Here is an 18,658-nt window from a genome sequence, read left to right on the forward strand (position 1 = left end):
CAACTTTCATCATGGTAAAAAATTATGTTTCTATCATAGAGACTGAGAAAAATTTTAAAAAACGAAAAATAAAAAATAAAACAACATAACCTCAAAAGTGTTGTCCTCGCTGAAAAACAGTGAATGCACAAGAAAAGATATTTATATTACCTACAACTTTAGTTACGTAACTTATTCGGTCAAGCCAATAGTTTATTAGATATAGGCCAATTCGCGTTTTTCAAAATGGCGGATTTCGTCATGGGGTTGGCGTCCCGAGAACAAGGACTTCAGCTTTTCCAATACCTTTAGGTATTTCAGATTTAAAAAAATCAGCCTTCCTATATTTCGTTTCATAAAATGCCTGTTTTATTTACTAACTTTCCTGTACTTAGTCTATAGTTTTCAGATCAATAACTTTCGACTCATACATCGCATGACTTTCAAAAATACACCAAATTATTGGTAATTTGATGGTCTAAAACTTTAACTGTTTAAAAAATTATGTTACTATTAGCGGGAAAAATAAAAACTTAAAAAAACCGGAAAAAAAATAAATTAAAACAACATAACCTCAAAACTATTGTCCGCTTAGAAAAATAATGTAGGACAAAGAAAAAGATTATTAAATTTCCAAGAGCTTTGGTCAGATAACCATTTCTCTAGGACAAATAGTTTTGGAGATATAGAGCGATTCGCGTTTTCCAAAATGGCGGATTTCGCCAGGGGGTGGCGTCCCGAAAACCAGGACTTAAGCTTTTCTAATACCCCTCTTTCAGATTTGAAAAATTCAGCCGTCCTATATTTCGTTCCACAATATGCCTGTTTTTTTACTAACTTTCCTGTACTATAACTTGAAAATTTAGCACGAAAGAGCCATTATAATGCTAGATTCTAATTTATATAAGATCAAAGGCCATTAGAAAAAAATAATTTGGTTTCTAGAGAACAATATTTCTTGCCAATATTACTTTCATTTACGGAAAATCGATTTTAAAAATCGTGTTTTTTGTTCTTTTTTTTCAATTTTTCTTAATTTTTGTATGAAACAAAAGTATAGTTTTACTACATAATCTTAAATAAAAGGTTTTAGTCTAAAAACAATGCATTCCAAACTTTTCAAAAATCAAAAAATTTTTTCGGTAACATTTTTGATTGAAAAATTAGGCTACTTTTTCAAATTAAATTCATCAAAAATCCAAAAATTAACTTTTTGCTAAAAAAAAAATAACATAGATAGAAAAAATAACAAAGTAATTTTTAACCAACTATTTTTGTAAGAGATAAAAGTAAAAAAATCGTGTTTTTGCATTTTTCTCAATATTTTTGAGGTTATATAAAAAAATGGTTTGAGTAAAAGTTATAGACACTTTTACTATCTTCAACTTTTGCATTTAACTTTTTTCGATAGGAGGTCTACTTTATACAGAAATTGTAAAAAAAACACGATTTTTGACACCCACCTCACTTTTTCGCCCACCCATCCCCTTTCCACCAATTTGTTTTATATTTCCCTTTTCATACACCTACCATTTATCCTAAATTGTTCCACCACCCTTATGTTGCTAATAACACGGTGTTACAAAAATGAGGTTTCAAAATATACGCGGGCGAAGACCTATCAGGTTTTGTAGAGCTAGTCGCACTGATTACGAAACGGTATTTGAAAATCCCCTAACACCCCCAAAATCTGGAGTTACGGGCAAAAAACGTTTTTTTGGACCTTCACCCATTGAAAAAATTCTAGCTTCGTCAATTTTTTACCCATTTTTTTACAGTTTCCGATAGAAGATAAATATACCTTTTCAACAATGTATAAAACATGTAACTCGGTTAAACCACTTAGAATTTATAAGCTGTCAAAGTTCAAAAATTACATTTTTTTCGTCATTTGCCCAACTTCGGCATCAATTTAAAGTATATGTTTTCAAAACAACATGCTATTTTAAAAATATATTCTATAAAAATATATATAACCCAATCAATTGAATTATTTTTTATCAAAATCACTTTAAAATTGGCTTAGAAAAAAAAAATTTCGATTTCAACCCCGATACAGAAATTCGAACTTTTAGGTATAGAACAAAAATGTTGTTTCGGCACGTAGTAGGATAACTTGGGCGCCAGGATTTGTAGAGGAGCTCAATACAAACATTTTTTTCTTTGGGAGGGGGGTCTATCTCTCCCCGTTTAGGTGGGAGGGGTTTTTTTCAAAATAAAAAAAAAATTATTAAAAAACAACGGCAACACTTACAGTAATAAATTATACCATTTCCGAAAGGCAAAATTGTACATTTGATTCTAATTTTTAAATCAATATAATATAACCAATAGTTTTTGAAATAATCGATTTCAAAGTTAAAAATAGGGGAACAAAATTTTTTAAAACTCATTTTATACTATTTTTGCCCAGACTGTGAATTTTAGTAAAAAAAAATTACTCACACAGAAAACTGGGTAAAAAATTGACGAAGCTAGAATTTTTTCAATGGGTGAAGGTCCAAAAAACCATTTTTTGCCCGTAACTCCAGATTTTGAGGGTGTTAGGGGATTTTCAAATACCGTTTCGTAATCAGTGCGACTAGCTCTACAAAACCTGATAGGTCTCCGCCCGCGTATATTTTGAGTGTTACACCGTGTAATTTTTTCAACTTTTGCCCTCTGAAAACCGGATTGGCACTGGGTCTATTAATTTGATACTAATGTAATTTTTGAGGTCAACTGAATATAAGTTTAACAAAAACATATTAATAGCGAGCGCTTAACGAACTTAAATTTTGAAATTAACTTTTCTCTTCGACATTTCAAACAAAGTGTAAATTGTCATCGAATTGATGGGTAGCTGTTAACTAAAGACATTGAAACTATTATTAGCACCTTATTAAGTATAGGTCCCTTCTTCAATGAAAAATAAATCGTCCAAACACAATTAACAACAACGTTCAATGGTCAAGATGCATCTTTTATCAATAAATCCCCTTCAAGGATTTAAACTGAACGGTACCCTTATTTCCGTAATAACATAGTAATTTTTCTGTCATCTCATCAAAGGTTGTTTTCCTTGAACGGATCACAACACCACATCATCGGTTTTCCCTTTTTTAACCCGATAGCTTATGCAAATTATCTACCTGCGGCGTTTTTTTTTTCACCAGGGATCAGAGAGTATCTGTTTGAAAAAAAAACATGCTTTCAAGTTGTACCTATGTTTTGTAAGGCTTTCAACAGTTTAAATAATAATAACAGACAATATTCACCACCGAATGATGTGAATCTCACGGTCCGTATTTATTGTTTTTATTTTTTCTCATATCCGCCTTAAAGGCATTATAACCCTTTTATTTGGTCGGTTGGGGGTATGTTATTATAAACGCCTTCATTGTTTTTTTTTTTTTTTTTGTGAAAACATTAATAAAATTCTTCCTTAGCGGTTTAACAGAACACCACAATTATGACAACACACAAAAATTATATATACCTACGCACTTTCATATGTTTAACAATTAGCTGGTAAGTACACAGACATTTGGAGACCATAAGCCTTCCGCAGATAGTCCCTCTGAGCAATGGAAATTTCCGGTCTGGCCATGTTCCATCAAATGACACCATCTCTCTCTCATTTAGTTCTTGGTTTCCTTCCATCAGCATTATAATTTTTGATGACGCCTCTGCAATATAATAATTGTGGTGTCGAATTCAAAACCGTGCCTCGTTTTTGAATGGTTATAGCCATTCTTAGCACGTACCACGTGTCGTTTAACATAATAAGTGCATGTTGGCGCGAGCATGCATCTGATGTGGAACACAAAACGACCGTAAATGAACCTTCATTGCAATATATCTTCGTTTTAAGTCTGTGTAAGAGTCGCCTTAAAAGTTGTAAGTATACGAAAAATATATATAAAGTAGATATACCAGAGGCCGCGACTAAAGCCAAACCATAAGTCAAGTTACCTACTTTCGATTTTTATTGAGGAGAGTACCAGCAGCTGAAGCAATAATAACATTGTCATGGTAGGGAGCTGGTAGCAGTTGAAAGAATATTTTTTTAAGATTTTAAAGGCTTAAAACTCATTTCTGTCAAACAAGGCATTTATACTTCTAGCAGTTTTTGAAGTTATTTGGATAACCTTGATGCAATATTTGGTCCGATTTTTTCGTTCACTGATGGTATTGACCTTTTAATCGTTTAAAGGGTGTCCTAATTCTTGACACTTGACGATTTGAAAAAAAGACAAGGTTTCTCTTGATAAAATTTAACTGATATTTGATTTTAAACACTTAGGGCCAATTTATTGAGCCTCCATTAAATTTTGAAATTTATCGCTTTAGTTAACGGCCTCGTTAAACTATTGTCGCCTTTAAGTATACATCATTAAAAATTCATTTAATTCACTCTTCATTAGTTAAAGTCCTTACTTTTAATGGAAACTTTAAATTTAAAACTCTGTTAAGAATATCCTAGGGATTTTTTATTTTGTTTGAAAAATAATCTGTCAAAAGCTACAATTTTGTCAAATCAAATAGATTTGAATTGGAAGAAAAACCAAAAAACTATGACCCGTAAGTATTTTGCAGCTGAAAACGCCAGAAAATGCAAGAGATTAACGATATACCAGTGGTAACCAAAGAATGCTACAACCTACAATTGAAACCATGAGAAGAAGAAGGAGTTATAAGTGAAATTTTTAATTTTTTCCATCGGTTGCAAATTACAACTTAAATTTAAGTGTTATCGGCATTCATCTCGTGTCATTGGTTTAGAAATAAGCTTTATATCTCTTCTTCTCATGGCTTCCATTGCGATGTTATGTATGTTATGTATGTACTATGCAGCATCTCAAAAATGATTAGTTTTGAAGTGGAGAATATAATCTAGTAGATCTAGTATTATCTGTGCGAAGTAGACACAATGCATGTGTGTATACCTACAAAAAATTCTAGTCTGGACTTTTTAATAATTCTTTAGCTCATTTGACATTTTTCAAATAAAATAATAATTCAAATAAAAAAAATAAATGAAATGACATTTGACACTAATGGAGAGTGAATAAATAGAAATTCTGTTTAAAACCTCCATTAGCTCTAAAAATCCCTCTTAGGCCCAATTTATTCACTCTCCATTATTTTTAAAGGCTCTATTAAAAATTATAAAACTGTCAAATCGCATACAAATTTTAAAATTTATCTTTTTAATGGCGACTTTAAATTTAATGGAGTGTGAATAAATTGGACCTTAAAAGGTCGAATTTGGTGTTTTAACTAAAACTACTTTTAAATTTAATGCTCAATTAGTTAATGATGCCAAACTTCAAAAAAATCCTTAAAAGAGACTGAATTAAACGAAATTGATTTTTAATTTTAAAATTCCCTTTTTTAATGGCGATTTAAGTTTAATGGAGAGTCAATAAATTGGGCCTTAGTGCCAGTTTGTTCACACTTGATCATCTTTTAATCAAGGATTTTTCTATGTAATAATCCTTGATAAAAAGATAATCGAGTTGAATAAAGTTGAATAAAAATGAAGGATTTTAGAAAGTTCCGTCATTTAATAGGGTAAATAGGAGTAAAACAAAATTGAATAAAAGTGGCTATTTTCTAAACGCGATGTTGTAGAAAGTTGAATTTTTTTAATCGATAGATACATTTATTGTAAGGCTAACAATAGTGTTGAAAAAATTCTAAAAAAAATTCCAAATCAAGTTATAAATGGTTTTTAAAACTAAAACATGTGGGAGATCTTTGACAAAGTAGTGATTATAGGTAGGGGAAATTTTTTTTTTGATAATTTTAAAAACGTCGTTCGAAAGATAGTAAAAAAAAGTAAGGGATCTGATACAGATTTTTTTTTAAGTCTCTGCGTTTCGAAATACTTTTTTTGGGGTATTTTTAGGTGAGTTTTTATTTTTTTAAATTTTTTGTAGCGTTCAAAAAATCTCAAACAGTTTGAAATGTCGGCATGGTTGGCTTTAAAAAACTCTAACTTTTTTTGTAGGCATAATAAAAATATGATTGAAGTGTCATATGAAAGGTGAAATAATAAGCTTTGTTATGATATAAAAAAGGTTGTTAAAGAAAATATTAGTTAAATGGCATGAGAAGATAAAAAAAATTTGAAAATTTTGCTTTTTTTTATGAAAACTGATTGGCTTCAAAAAATTCTTGCTCTTTTTGTAGACGTCGCACTGACATGGGCGATATAAATAATTTGAGCTGAAATAATAGGCTTCAGATGGTATAAAAGTGATAGAAGTGATATTTTTAACTTTTTTCATAAGAAATGGTTGTTTTTAATAAATTATTTTAATACTTTTTGCGCATTATAAAAATTTGAAATTGGCTTTATTCTTTTCAAATAAAAAAAATTAATGTAATGAGGAAAGAAAAAAAGGTAATTTTTTTTAGCTTTTTCTTGCATTATTTTATGATTGTTTGAAATAAATAAACGCTTCAATTGACTCATTTCAAACAAAAGCACACAACCGGTTTTATTACGTTATCACGCAAAATCATCGTCCGTAAACCGGCTTTACAGACAACCACTTTTTATTATGAATGAAGTGTCATTGGAGATACCACATTTAACTGGTAACTGCCACCAGCTCCCTTACTATCTCCATCAGCGGTAGCATCATTTGAAACCTGCATAAATGCTTTAAGTGTGCGCGACCTTCAATCGCCACGCTGCTGACTGACTGAGGCACGATTTTTATGGCAATAGCCAGTCTGCAAATAGAAGAACACAACACAACACAGTACAAAATTGTATCTCTCTTGTTGATTCATCTGGTTAAATAAATGTATCTGTTTAAATTGATACTTCTTTTTTTTGTTCGTCTTCCAACCTTCTCCGGTCGGTGTGGTGTTGTTGTCGCGCCAAAGTCGGTTGTTTTTCTTTCAACTTTAAACGTTAAAACCTCTATACCTCTATAAGTATATGTAATTCTTTGATCCATTGGATTGCATTAAGATCATTATGAAGTTGATCTTGGGATTTCCTTTTCTGGCAATTTATTGGCAACTACTTACTTACGACTTTTTAATTGAAAAAGAAAATAAAAAAAAAAAAAACGAAATCAAATAATAAAAGGAAGAAGAGATAATATAAAAGTTAAAGATACTTTATTCAGATGTGCAATTTAGAATTTTAGTACCTATACGTTGTAGACATTTTGTATAAATTGGTAGTAAAAATTTAATACTATTAATTATATGGGTATTGTTAAAGATAATGCATACAATTTATGTTTATTTTAAATGCATGTGGAATAGTAATATGATGGTATTATAAAAATTTATTACATTATCATATATGAGTTGTTTAATAGGTTTTACAGACAAGAATTTTTTAATTCCCACACAAATTTCAAGGATAAGAGTGAGCTCAACAAAAGCAGATGTTGTAATGTGTTATGCTATGCTTCAATAACATGCCATACAGTTTGTATCAAAAAGAGGTTTTTGCATTCTGAAATGTACGATAGGTAACGATACCTACTATTTTTAAGAGAAAAGAGGTTGTCTGTAAAGCTGGTTTACGGACGATGATTTTACGTGATAACGTCGTAAGAAAACAGGTTGTGTGCTTTTAAAATGAGCCATTTGAAGCGTTTATTTATTTCAAACAATCATAATTTACAAGAAAAAGCTAAAAAAAATACCTTTTTTCTTTTCTCATTATATTAATTTTTTTATTTTAAAAGCTCACAAAAAAAATTATATAATTAAAAAGCCAAATATTTCTTCTGAATAATAAAACCATTTTTAAATTTTTACAATGAGCAAAAAGTATTAAAATAATTTATTGAAAACAATAATTTCTTATGAAAAAAGTGAAAAAATCACTTCACACAAAAACTCATTTTTTTGATACAACAACCTATAATAAATTTTATAACACCTGAAAGCCTATTGCTTTAGCTCAAAATATATATATAGATCATGCCTATTAGACATCTACAAAGAGAGCTAGAATTTTTTGAACTCGATCAAATTTCATTAAAAAAAGCAAAAAAAAACATGTACATTTATCTTCTCACGCTATTAAATCCATTTTTTTTTTCAACAATCTTTACAAATTTTTACACCATCTAAAAGCTTATTGTCTTAGCTAAATATATATATATAGATCAAGTCTATGAGACATCTACAAAAAGAGCTACAATTTTTTAAACTCGATGAAATTTCATCAAAAAAAGCAAAAAAAAACATTTATTTTTATGTTCTCATGCTATTAAATGAATTTTTTCCCTAAAAACCTATAAAAAACTATTAACTACTAAAACTCAAAACTATTTCCCGCTCAGAAAAATAATGTATTACAATTTACAAAGAAAAAGATAATTAAATTTCCAGGAACTTTGGTCTGATAATCATTTCTCGAGGATAAATAGTTTTGGAGATATAGAGCGATTCGCGTTTTCCAAAATGGCGGATTTTGCCAGGGGGGTGGCGTCCCGAAAACCAGGACTTAAGCTTTTCTAATATCCCTCTTTCAGATTTGAAAAATTCAGCCGTTCTATATTTCGTTCCACAATATGCTTGTTTTTTACTAACTTTCCTGTACTACTATCTATTAAAGAAAAAAAGATAAAAATAAAAAACGGTGAAAATGGGTTAAAAACGGCCAAAAAACCTGTTTTTTAAAAATTTATTTTTCTCCGTATTCAGTCAAAACTCTTTTAACGATTCCAATTTTTTGCATATGTATGTGCATTGATCAGCCCACATGTCCTATATAACTTGAGATTTTTTGATCGGTCCAAAATAAAGCTAAAAATCAAAAATTACCCAAAAACACCCCTAAAAAAGTAGGTATTTTTCAAAAATTCATGTTTTTTGTTGGAAAAAAATCCGTATTAGACCCCTAATTTTTTTCCCTTCATCTTTCATCTGGCATCTTTAGAATTGTCAAAAAAAATTTTTCCTACCCATAATCAACATTTTGTCATACCCACAACACCTGATCAACGTTCAAACAAAACGTTATAGCGGAGTTCCAAAATTTTTTCTTAAATGCAGTTATCCTTAAATCAGTTTCCTCTATCTATAGCAAAAAGAATTAACTCTCTACAACCACGCGTTTAGATTTTAGCGCAAATTTCATTTTTCCGTTTTACCCCTGTTTACCCTATTAAATGACGGAATTTTTAAAAATCCTTCACTTTGATTAAGCTTTAGGTTATTATATTTCAAATAAGCTATAGGAGATTTTTGTATCTCTAGTAGTTTATTTTTAATTTTTAATTGAAATTTTTGGCAGCACTGCAAAAGTGCGAGAGTGGAACGGCAGAAAATGGCGTCACTTTTTTGTGGTGGCTGCCATGGTTCATCGATTTATAAGACGTTATCACGTCAAAAAAAATTCAAATTTTCAGACGGCAATGACTGAGTGCAAATAACCATAGTTGTCGCTCAAATCTAGCTGCAGTGAATCTCTATACCTGTGAGTCTTGAAAAAAAAGTAGCTCCACAGGAAGCAGCTTTATGTTGCTTTTGTTATGTTTTCTATCTATTTTAATATTTGGATTTTTGACGAATTTAATTAGAAAAAAATAGCCTATTTTTCAATCAAAAAAGTTACCGACAAAATTTTCGATTTTTGAAAAGTTTGGAATGCAGTTATTTAGATTACCTAACACCTTTTATTTAAGATTATGTAGTTTTTCCACACAATCTTTACTTTTAATTTAGAAAGTATTGAGAAAAGTTGACAAAAAAAAAATGATTTTTCCGTAAATGACAGTAATATTGGCGAGAAATAATTTTTCCATAGAAACAAAATTATATTTTTCTAATGGCCTTTGATCTTCTTAATTTAAAACTTAGCATTAGAATAACTCTTACGTGTAAAGTTTTTGAGATATTGAATTTTAAACGTCCAAACACTAGTTTTGTGATGTTTTGGCATGGTAATATCTGAAAAGAATTTTTCTGACTTCGAATTCTTTAGGGTTTTCATTGTTAAAAGAGAATTATTGTCTTTTTTTTTTTGTTACAAAATTTCCTTTTTCAAATTAACAGTTTTTGAAAAAGAGATTCTGTATCGCGTGAACAAATAAACGTTTTCGTTTGTACGAACTGTTTGTTTCATAAAACTTGAAAAAAAGAAAGTATCTGTCGCCCATTTTTTTTTTTTTTTTGGTTTTTTAAAAACGAATTATCGTTTTCGTTTCGTTTTTTTATAGAATTTTCATAGAAAAACTCATCAGAAATTCGAGAAAAAATAAAACCTTTGGAAGAATGGCAAGATTTTTTTCGCCTGTTTCCAATGTCCGAACGTTGAAAGGATACCTTCAAGGCAACAAGATATTCTAGTATTAACTTTTTATCGTGAGGCACTGCTCGAAAGTATTCAAAGATTTCAGTACCTCAAGGTTTAAAGTTCACGAAAAAATGCACTTCCCCAACATATTTTGCGTTTACATTTAAAAAAATATTTCTTCTTCTGAAGTTTGTGAACTTATTTAATTACGTTTTCCAAGTCACAATCAACAATATAATAGCTACTTGTGCAAATTTCGTATTTGAATTAAAAAACTATAAGGTCAGTAGAGGACTTTGATGTTTCTTTGCTTTTTTGGATTTTTTTTTTGGATATTTTCATCAAAAGAATGCTAAATTTAACCTCACATTTTTGTGTAGGTATCTAAGGAATTTCCGTAATACCTGACTTTTTGGTTGAAATTCATCCCAAAGCTAAATTGAACTTCCGCGAACTGTAAATCTCAACTTTTGAAAAAACGAAACAATCATCATCCCCCCATTTTTACCGTAACACCATGGCAACCTTCTATTATAGCATCTTCTCGTGCTACGGATAATAAATCCTTTTTCCAAAATAGTGCCACTGGCAAATTATTTCATTTTCTCAAAAAGAGAGGAGTGTATAGTTTATGTTTGGATGCATTTCGTTACCGATGACTTGTAACATGCACTATTCTATATTTTTCAACTCACCGCACTGCATCAGCTTAGCAAAAAAAAAAAAAAAAAAGATACAATATCGCATTCTGCTATTCGCTTCACCAAACCAACGGAATTCAAATATATACAAAAAGCCTTTAGATGCAACTTCAAAAAGCCAGTAACAACAACAACAAAAAAAAAATCATGTTTCCATTCCGTGCAACTAACTTGTCAGATTCCAGAGCAACATCACCGACACATTGTTACAAGAAACTGGTACACAACATAACATCGCATCCATCCATAGAGTAGACACAGTAGTCCCTTAGGGATGAAATTAATGGCATTCGAACAACCTCTAATAAGACAGTTTGAAAGGCTTGAAATCTATGAGGCCGAACGGTCTATGTCTTCCAGAGAGCTGGGTGATGATGATGATGCTGCTGCTGCTGCTCGAAGGAAAATGCATCACAGGAATCTCATCTGCACCTCCTCCTTCTTCTGCCTACAAAACAATATTTTCTTACACACCAGCAGTTAGTTTAGTTGTATATAGTGCGCGGGCGGATGCATGCGATGAAATTCTATCCTCCCAATATTTTTGCATGGAAATGAAAACTTTAAACACAACCCAAAGATACAAAAAGATAGGTTCACAATAACAAAAAAAAAACTGTTCACAAGAGAAGATATTTTGTTCTTCTTGTTGAGTTTTTTTTTTCCTTCTTCTGTGAAATAAAATCTATGCACGGAGGCTATTTGCGAAATTGCTATGCTCTGTCATGCTGGTAAATTGAATGTTTCGCTGTGGCATTAAACATTTTTTTTTTCGTTTTCACATTTAACGCGCTTCAGCGGCAGCGCTGAGCGTGGAAAATACCATATGCACGTCGTCGTCGTCGTCGTCGTCGTACGTCTTCCGTCATAGTTCGTTCGTTGTTGTCGCCCCTCGTATAGATTGTTGTTTTTGTTTATTTGAAATGCGAGTACAACTTCCTGCAGCTGATCTCGAATATCTTGAAACAAGTGAGCAATGTGCCACTTGGTATCCAAATTCGCATCCCTTTGGTGCGAGGCACATATAGTCAATCAAAGCATTTCAACAACTGTCACCTTGTGTCACTTGCTGTCAGCTTTACCAAAAATAGATTTATCTGACATGTGTCAGAAAATTTCTGACTGCAATTGATTCTGGCAGAAATGGAATATAGGTACATAAGAAAGTGTAGGGAAAGTACCGTTTTGTTTTTTTTTTTCAAAAATTTTATACATTTTTTCAGCAAAGCAAATCCTTTTCTTGTGTGATTTGATGGGTTGAGGCCATATGCATGTGACAGTATGCCCGACATCCAATTTCGACACACTCTTTGAAACGGAACGAAATGACAACGCACGATACACATTACATGAACACAGTGATGGGTTTAAAATTTGTACCAAATTAAATGGATTTTAAGCTACAAAATCAAATATCCAGTTGTAGTCGGTGAAAAAAAAAATAAGTTGAATTAAAAACAAAATTTTTCTTTCCAATCATAAAGTTCACATCCTATTTGGTTAAAATAAAAACTACTTTGACGCAACAAGCCCACTATAAAAACCAAAGTCTAGGGACTTACAGTGTGAGCGTGCAGGATAGTTTCTAAAAATTGAGAAAAATTTAAGCTTTCGGAAACTTTGTTAGTTCTTTTCAAAAAGCTGAATTTGAACCCAAAACTTTCGGCTTGAAGATCCAAAGCACTAACCTAAACAGTACGTTAAAGGGCTGTACATACAACTTGCCGTCTTAGGATAACTTCAGTCTTAAAATAACTTAAAATTATGATAATACTTCTATTCTAACGTTTTATTGTCGACGAAATGTCGGCCATGGAACTTTGGGAACTTTCCCTTTCCCTAGGGAAGAAGTGCATTACACAGTGTTAAACAAATGGTTTACTCTTAGCTGATTTTGCTGGAGAACAGCATCAAACCTATCGGTCTTAGCACGTGTCTTAGGAAAACCATATAGATGTTATTTACTAACACAAGGTGGCGCTTAGTCCAGGATACCAGGATAGAACTCGGCCTCAAACAACAAGCCTCTCCCCGCAGCCCAGTTCCTAACTAGCTATCCGAGTCTTTTAGTTACATTAGACAAGTACTCGCCGTAATTTCCTCCGCCACGCCCAAGCTTATCCCCATGATGAGGAAGCATTGAATAAAGCATAGATCAAGCATTTTACTGAAAAAAGCCTAGAAATTCTTCAATAACAAGGCTGAAGGCAAGAACTGGTTTTTGTTTCAAGGAAATCTTGAACTTAACTTTATACAAGATTGGAATAAAAGATACTTAAGGCCTTATGAACGTAACTCTCAATGATCTTTTCACGAAGCTGATTTTTTTCCCGCCACAAGCTATAACCTTGGAGCAGCTTTTCCTATTTTTTTTTTTTTTTTTATGAGATCTTGCATTGGCTTAAAAAGTTTATCCTATAATTTTATGGGTCCTTTAGTTGTGGTTTCGTGTTTGATTAGCTAGACTAGCCCGTTGATTTTTCAATTCTTCCGAACTTGCCCCGTAAATTTTTTCAGGTTACTCTTTGAGTTTTTGGGTTCAACAAATATTGGAGTCATCCCTAGAGTTAAGTATTCGGCCATTAATTTTTCGGATTGTCTGACTCTTGCGCTGAAATGCTGGGATCTTGCGTTGATTTTCGAAATCTCTGCCAATTTGTTGATAAAGGTTGTTCGTAAGCCGGGTTAGACGGTTGATTTTCCAAATCGATAGGCACGCTGAATTTTTAGTTTCACTGATTCGCATTTGATGCTTATTGTAAACTGATGTTTTTAAACGGGTTATAATTTTGTTATTTTCGTGAATCATATGTTTCTACGTTTCTTAGAGTGTTTTTTGCTAGTTTAGTTCATTTATTTTCCAAGTTTTCTTTCTGAATTTTGGGTATCAGTCATTCAATTAGCAGTTTCTAAAAGACTTGCAGAGCTTACTAGTTGGTTACTCTTAAAAAATACAACAGAAAAGCCCAGAAATACTGGATTAAACAATATATATAACCTTGCAATCACTTCGTTTCCGAATTGGATCTCGAAACTAACGGTTCTGAAACAATTATTTAATTATCAAGCCTTGTTCTTCAGAAAACCCTCCAATTTTCCCAAAAACCTAGCACAGTACTGTCGAAGAATTTCCATTTCCAAAATTGTCGTCTGCCACACGCATTTTCTCTGTAATACAACCTGGGGAATGCAATTGCAATGTCTACTTCATCTGTGGCTTTCAGTTTCTTCCTCCTTCGTTCCATATCTTCCGTCGCTATAATAACCACCGAACTAACTTAGTTCCATTAGACAGATCATATCTTGTATTTTCACAGCCCTATACACCACCATCACCAGAATATATATACCCACTTGGACAGACTTAAAAATAACCATAAGATTGGATTTTCGGGTGATTGCTGGGCTGCAAAAGTGAAGAATCCATTCCAGCGGCATCCAATTGGCAGTATCCACAGAGTACCACCTATATCTTTATGTGAGATGTGCTCTTGTATGTCTCATTGCGGTGGCATTTCGGACGGTTTGATGACTCCCAATGGAATTACTTTCCATCATTTGTGAAGTCGTTTGGTCTTCTACTTCGTTTCGTATAGATGTGCGAATGCCAAATTCTTCCACCAACAAAACCACACTCGATCTCGATTGGGTTTTATTTTTAGATACCTCGCTGTTATAGCCGATTCGGATGGTGGCCATAAAATAATTCCAAGGAAGTGAACTCTAAACACAGCCCGACACCGAAACACATCCATCCTACAGTATCATTTATATAGATACTTTTAATAGGTGAAAATTAGCCGCCGCATTAGGTCTGGAGTAGGAGTATAAATGTAAATCTACAAATACATTAGAGGGTCTGGAGATTTCAAGTGTGATGGGAGCGATTCTTCGCCAAAAAGACGACACACGACGACGACTACAATTGTGAGAGTAATTTGTTCCGCATAAGTTCGAAATGCTGACAGAAACATACAACCTAAACTCCAACAACTCTCCATTTCCATCTTTAAAACATATGAGAAATCCTTGAAGGGATTCTCTTTCCCATATGGATCTCATCGTCATCATCATTGCCGCCGCCATCGTTGTCGTTCGTCTTTCTCAGCAAGGCTAGGCGGTGCGGTTCAATGACGGTGTAGTATGATGATGGTGCCTTCACACACAGAGACTTTCGGGCAATTAGTGCGGAAGATAAGGGAAAATATATTAAGTACCAAATTTATACATATAAAACGTAAGTGGTAGCGGCTTCTGCAATTTGCATATATGTGGTGTATATATGTGCTGTTTCGGCTTTCGGGATAAGACGACGGGTGGATTTACGAGTTCAATTTACGAGAGGAATGTTAAGTAAGGAATTTGTTTTAACTTTTATTTTTGTTCTTCTATAAAGAAGACGAAGAAGATACGCAACAAAAGTTTTTGTATGGGGTTTTTTTTTTATTGGGTGGTAGACTTGGGTGGCAAGTTGTCAAGAATTTTATGTCAAATAAAGATAGAAAAAAATAAATCCTTCAAAAAGTAGTTAAGAAGACACTTGAAGGCCAAAAACATGAAAAGACAAAACTTGGAACAAGTATTCGTTTGAAATTTTATTTTTTCCACAAACGGTTTGAGAAAATTTTATTGGTTTCGCTTGAAGAATTTGTTGAAATTAAGTTTTTTTTTTAACTACTTTAAATCTTTAAAAATTTAAGCATTTCTTTTGCACAGAAAAAAAAACAAAATTACTGAGGAAAATTTTAATTAGAGTGTGTTTTAAGTCGTCATAAAGATTACAGCGGGCTCAATTATATAACTTTGTGTAAAATCACCGCAAAAAAAAAAGAAACTATGAATATCTTTCTTTGATAATATTTGGGGTCAGTTGTTGAGATGTTCTGAAAAACATTTTTGTTGAAAGGGTGTTTTTTTGGGAAAATTTTGTTTAGGTATTTTTTAAATTTGTTGAAAAAGTTTCGTTTTTTATAAGGAATAGGTTAGAATATAATAAAGTCTGCAAAATTATTTTGGGTGAAATGTTGTTGTTTTTTTTAAAGACGAAATTCAGAATTAGTAGGTACCCTAAAAACTGTGCAAAAAATGATATTTCAATGAAAATTGGTTAAGTTTTTCAAATATGAACAAAAAAAAAAAAATGAATCTAAGCAGTCCATTAAAATATTTTAGCAGGAAAGGTGTTTTTTAACCCTCTGTAGGCACACCTCTTTTTTGTGACGTGATAGGCACACGATTTGGCTTTTACTTTTTCATGTCGCTAGAACTTTGTTATGTATGAAATTGATGTAGAATTTTCTGAGGAATTCGAATATTGTTTTCCAAAGATATACAGACTTTTTGCACCAACTTTTTTGAAAAAATTGTTATTTTTTAAATTTTGTCGTGCCAAATTCGCACCCGTGTGCCGACAGAGGGTAAATAAAAAATCAATGGCATAAATGGTACTCTTACGAACTTTATGAAAAATGTTGTCTTTGCCATGGGAATTACAAATAAATAAGTCTAATATTTTTAAATTTGAAAGGGTGTTTTTCGGGATGTAGAGGAAATGTGGATTGACTGCAAAAACTAATAAGTAATAATAATAATAATGGTACCATAATATAGAATCCTATGCATTCAGTTAAAAAAAATACAAATTTATTTTTTTAAGATTTTCGAAAATTATCCAAGGAGTACCCCTTGTCTAAAAATTCGGAATTTTCAAAAATTTTCTCCAAATCCATCGAATTTGACATCAGAACTCTAAAGAGTCCACAGAAAACCAAAACTTCAGCAATTATGTTACATTTGAGATCGAAAGAAAGAATCAAAAATGCTTGTTAGAATATCATTGAAAAACAAAAAACAAAAAAAATGGGGTAGCCTTCACTAGGCTTCAGTTAGAACTCAAAAACTTCACTAGGCTCAAAAAATAGTAGATTTTGAAAGTCCATATTTAATTCAATTTAAGCAGTATTTAATTATTTTCCTGATCATTATCTTGAAAGATAAAGTATTTTTTTTTCTCAGTTAAATATTTAATATTTATAAATGCTCAAAGGATAAAAATAGATTATTTAATAAAAACATCAAAAATGTAATTTTTTATCTTTTTTAAATAGTTTATGTTTTTTTACAATAATTTAATTTTCAAAATTACTTTAAAAAATTACTTTAAAAAAATGTTCGAATTTGGCTTCCTTTTCAAGTTAGTAGACAAAAACACAAAAAGTAACAAAAAAGAGTTCTTTACAAAAATTATCATATCTTTATAACTTATCCATAGATTTAAAAAAAAAATCATCTTGTTATCTTTGAAAGTGTACTACACATAAAAAATATAAAACTATGAGTATTCGAAAGATTTAGATTTTTTAATTCAGTGAGAACTTTTTTTTTTTTTTTTGAAAAAATTCAAAAATCGATTTTTTTTAAATGTTTTCATACATTGCACTTAAACATCTGAAGTGTCCCAAAAAAGTTATTCCAGTGTTTGTTGCTAATTTATTCAGCTTTCAGGTGTGGGTTTTCTTTTCAGATTGATCGTTTATAACTCAAGATTATAGCCCGAATACTAAGTATGATAAAAAAAAAACGACAAAAAACTTTGAAAAATCATATCTCGAAAACCTTTAAATAAACATTATTTTAGATAAGATTTTCGAGTTTCCTGGGCTTAAATCTATATGAAAAGTATAACGGCACTTGTTGTCCAAAAAAACTAGCGTAATTTTGTACGGAAATAAAAAGAATTTAACTTATTTTGTGTTCTCTTACAAACCTATTCGTATGTGACGATTGAAAACCAAGCATTGGTAGTTTAGATAAAGCAACTTCGATAAAAAAATGTCAGTTTAACAAATGGGTTTCAGTTATTTTTAATAGTTATTTTTACTGTTTTCAAAACTTCGGTCTGAACTGTTTTATATATTTTTTTTATAATTAGATAAGTTAAATAGATTTGAAACGTGATCCCATTTTGGTAATTTTTATTACTTAAGTTTTTCTTTTGCCATCACACAAGAAATTAAAGTCAATTTATTGTTTAAATTTTCTTACACAACAAACCAGCTCCTCTTTGGCGACTTTTACTGTCTTATACAACAAAAAATCTATCATCATAATTTTTTACAAAAAAACAATAGCAAAAATTAGTTTAAAACTCACCTGCTATTTGTAACGTAGCATTTCGACTAACGGCCTTGCCAACAAGATTTTTCGCCACACACCAATAAACACCGCCATCTTGTTCCTTTTTACTGTGTACCGTTCTGTAAAAGAATAAGGCTCCATTCTCCAGAAGGACACGATGTGATTTTTTTTCGTTCGTCTTGACAGGTTCGCCATCCTGGTGGATAGTTATTTGTTTTTTTTTTTTTGGTTTTTTATTTATTTTTTTTTTGTTTTAACAAAAAATCCACAGATGATGTTGATGATGATTTCCGAAAGTGGTGGCCACGACCAGGTTTAAGGTTGTTTCAATATTGTTTTGTTATAAAACATCATCAGGATCCCACAGAACAAGACGTCACAAAAAAAAAACATATAACAAGAAGAAAAAACAAAAAAAAAACGTTAGTAAAAAATAAAACAAAGTAAAAGAAAAAAATAATAAAATTAACGAAGTGGAGGAAAAGATTTATTAGAGTTAATTTTTTTTTCTTCTCACTAGGATTTTTGTATTTTTTTTTCTATCTAGGAAAAAAAAAATAGGATAGGAAAGGATAGG

At 31.4% G+C, this 18,658-nt stretch overlaps 1 protein-coding gene across 4 annotated transcripts in view; it reads right to left on the minus strand.

The window, feature by feature from the left end:
- The window catches only part of LOC129906024 (roundabout homolog 2), a 323,929-nt gene that overhangs the window by 108,232 nt on the left and 197,039 nt on the right, over positions 1-18,658 (minus strand). For all 4 annotated transcript variants that reach the window (XM_055981648.1, XM_055981650.1, XM_055981647.1 and 1 more), the window contains exon 4: positions 18,097-18,277. In XM_055981648.1, the coding sequence (XP_055837623.1) occupies positions 18,097-18,277 (181 nt within the window). The remainder of the gene's footprint in view (positions 1-18,096; positions 18,278-18,658) is intronic.

Source organism: Episyrphus balteatus, chromosome 1 (genome assembly GCF_945859705.1).
Source record: "Episyrphus balteatus chromosome 1, idEpiBalt1.1, whole genome shotgun sequence".
NCBI classification, from domain to species: Eukaryota; Metazoa; Arthropoda; class Insecta; order Diptera; family Syrphidae; genus Episyrphus; species Episyrphus balteatus.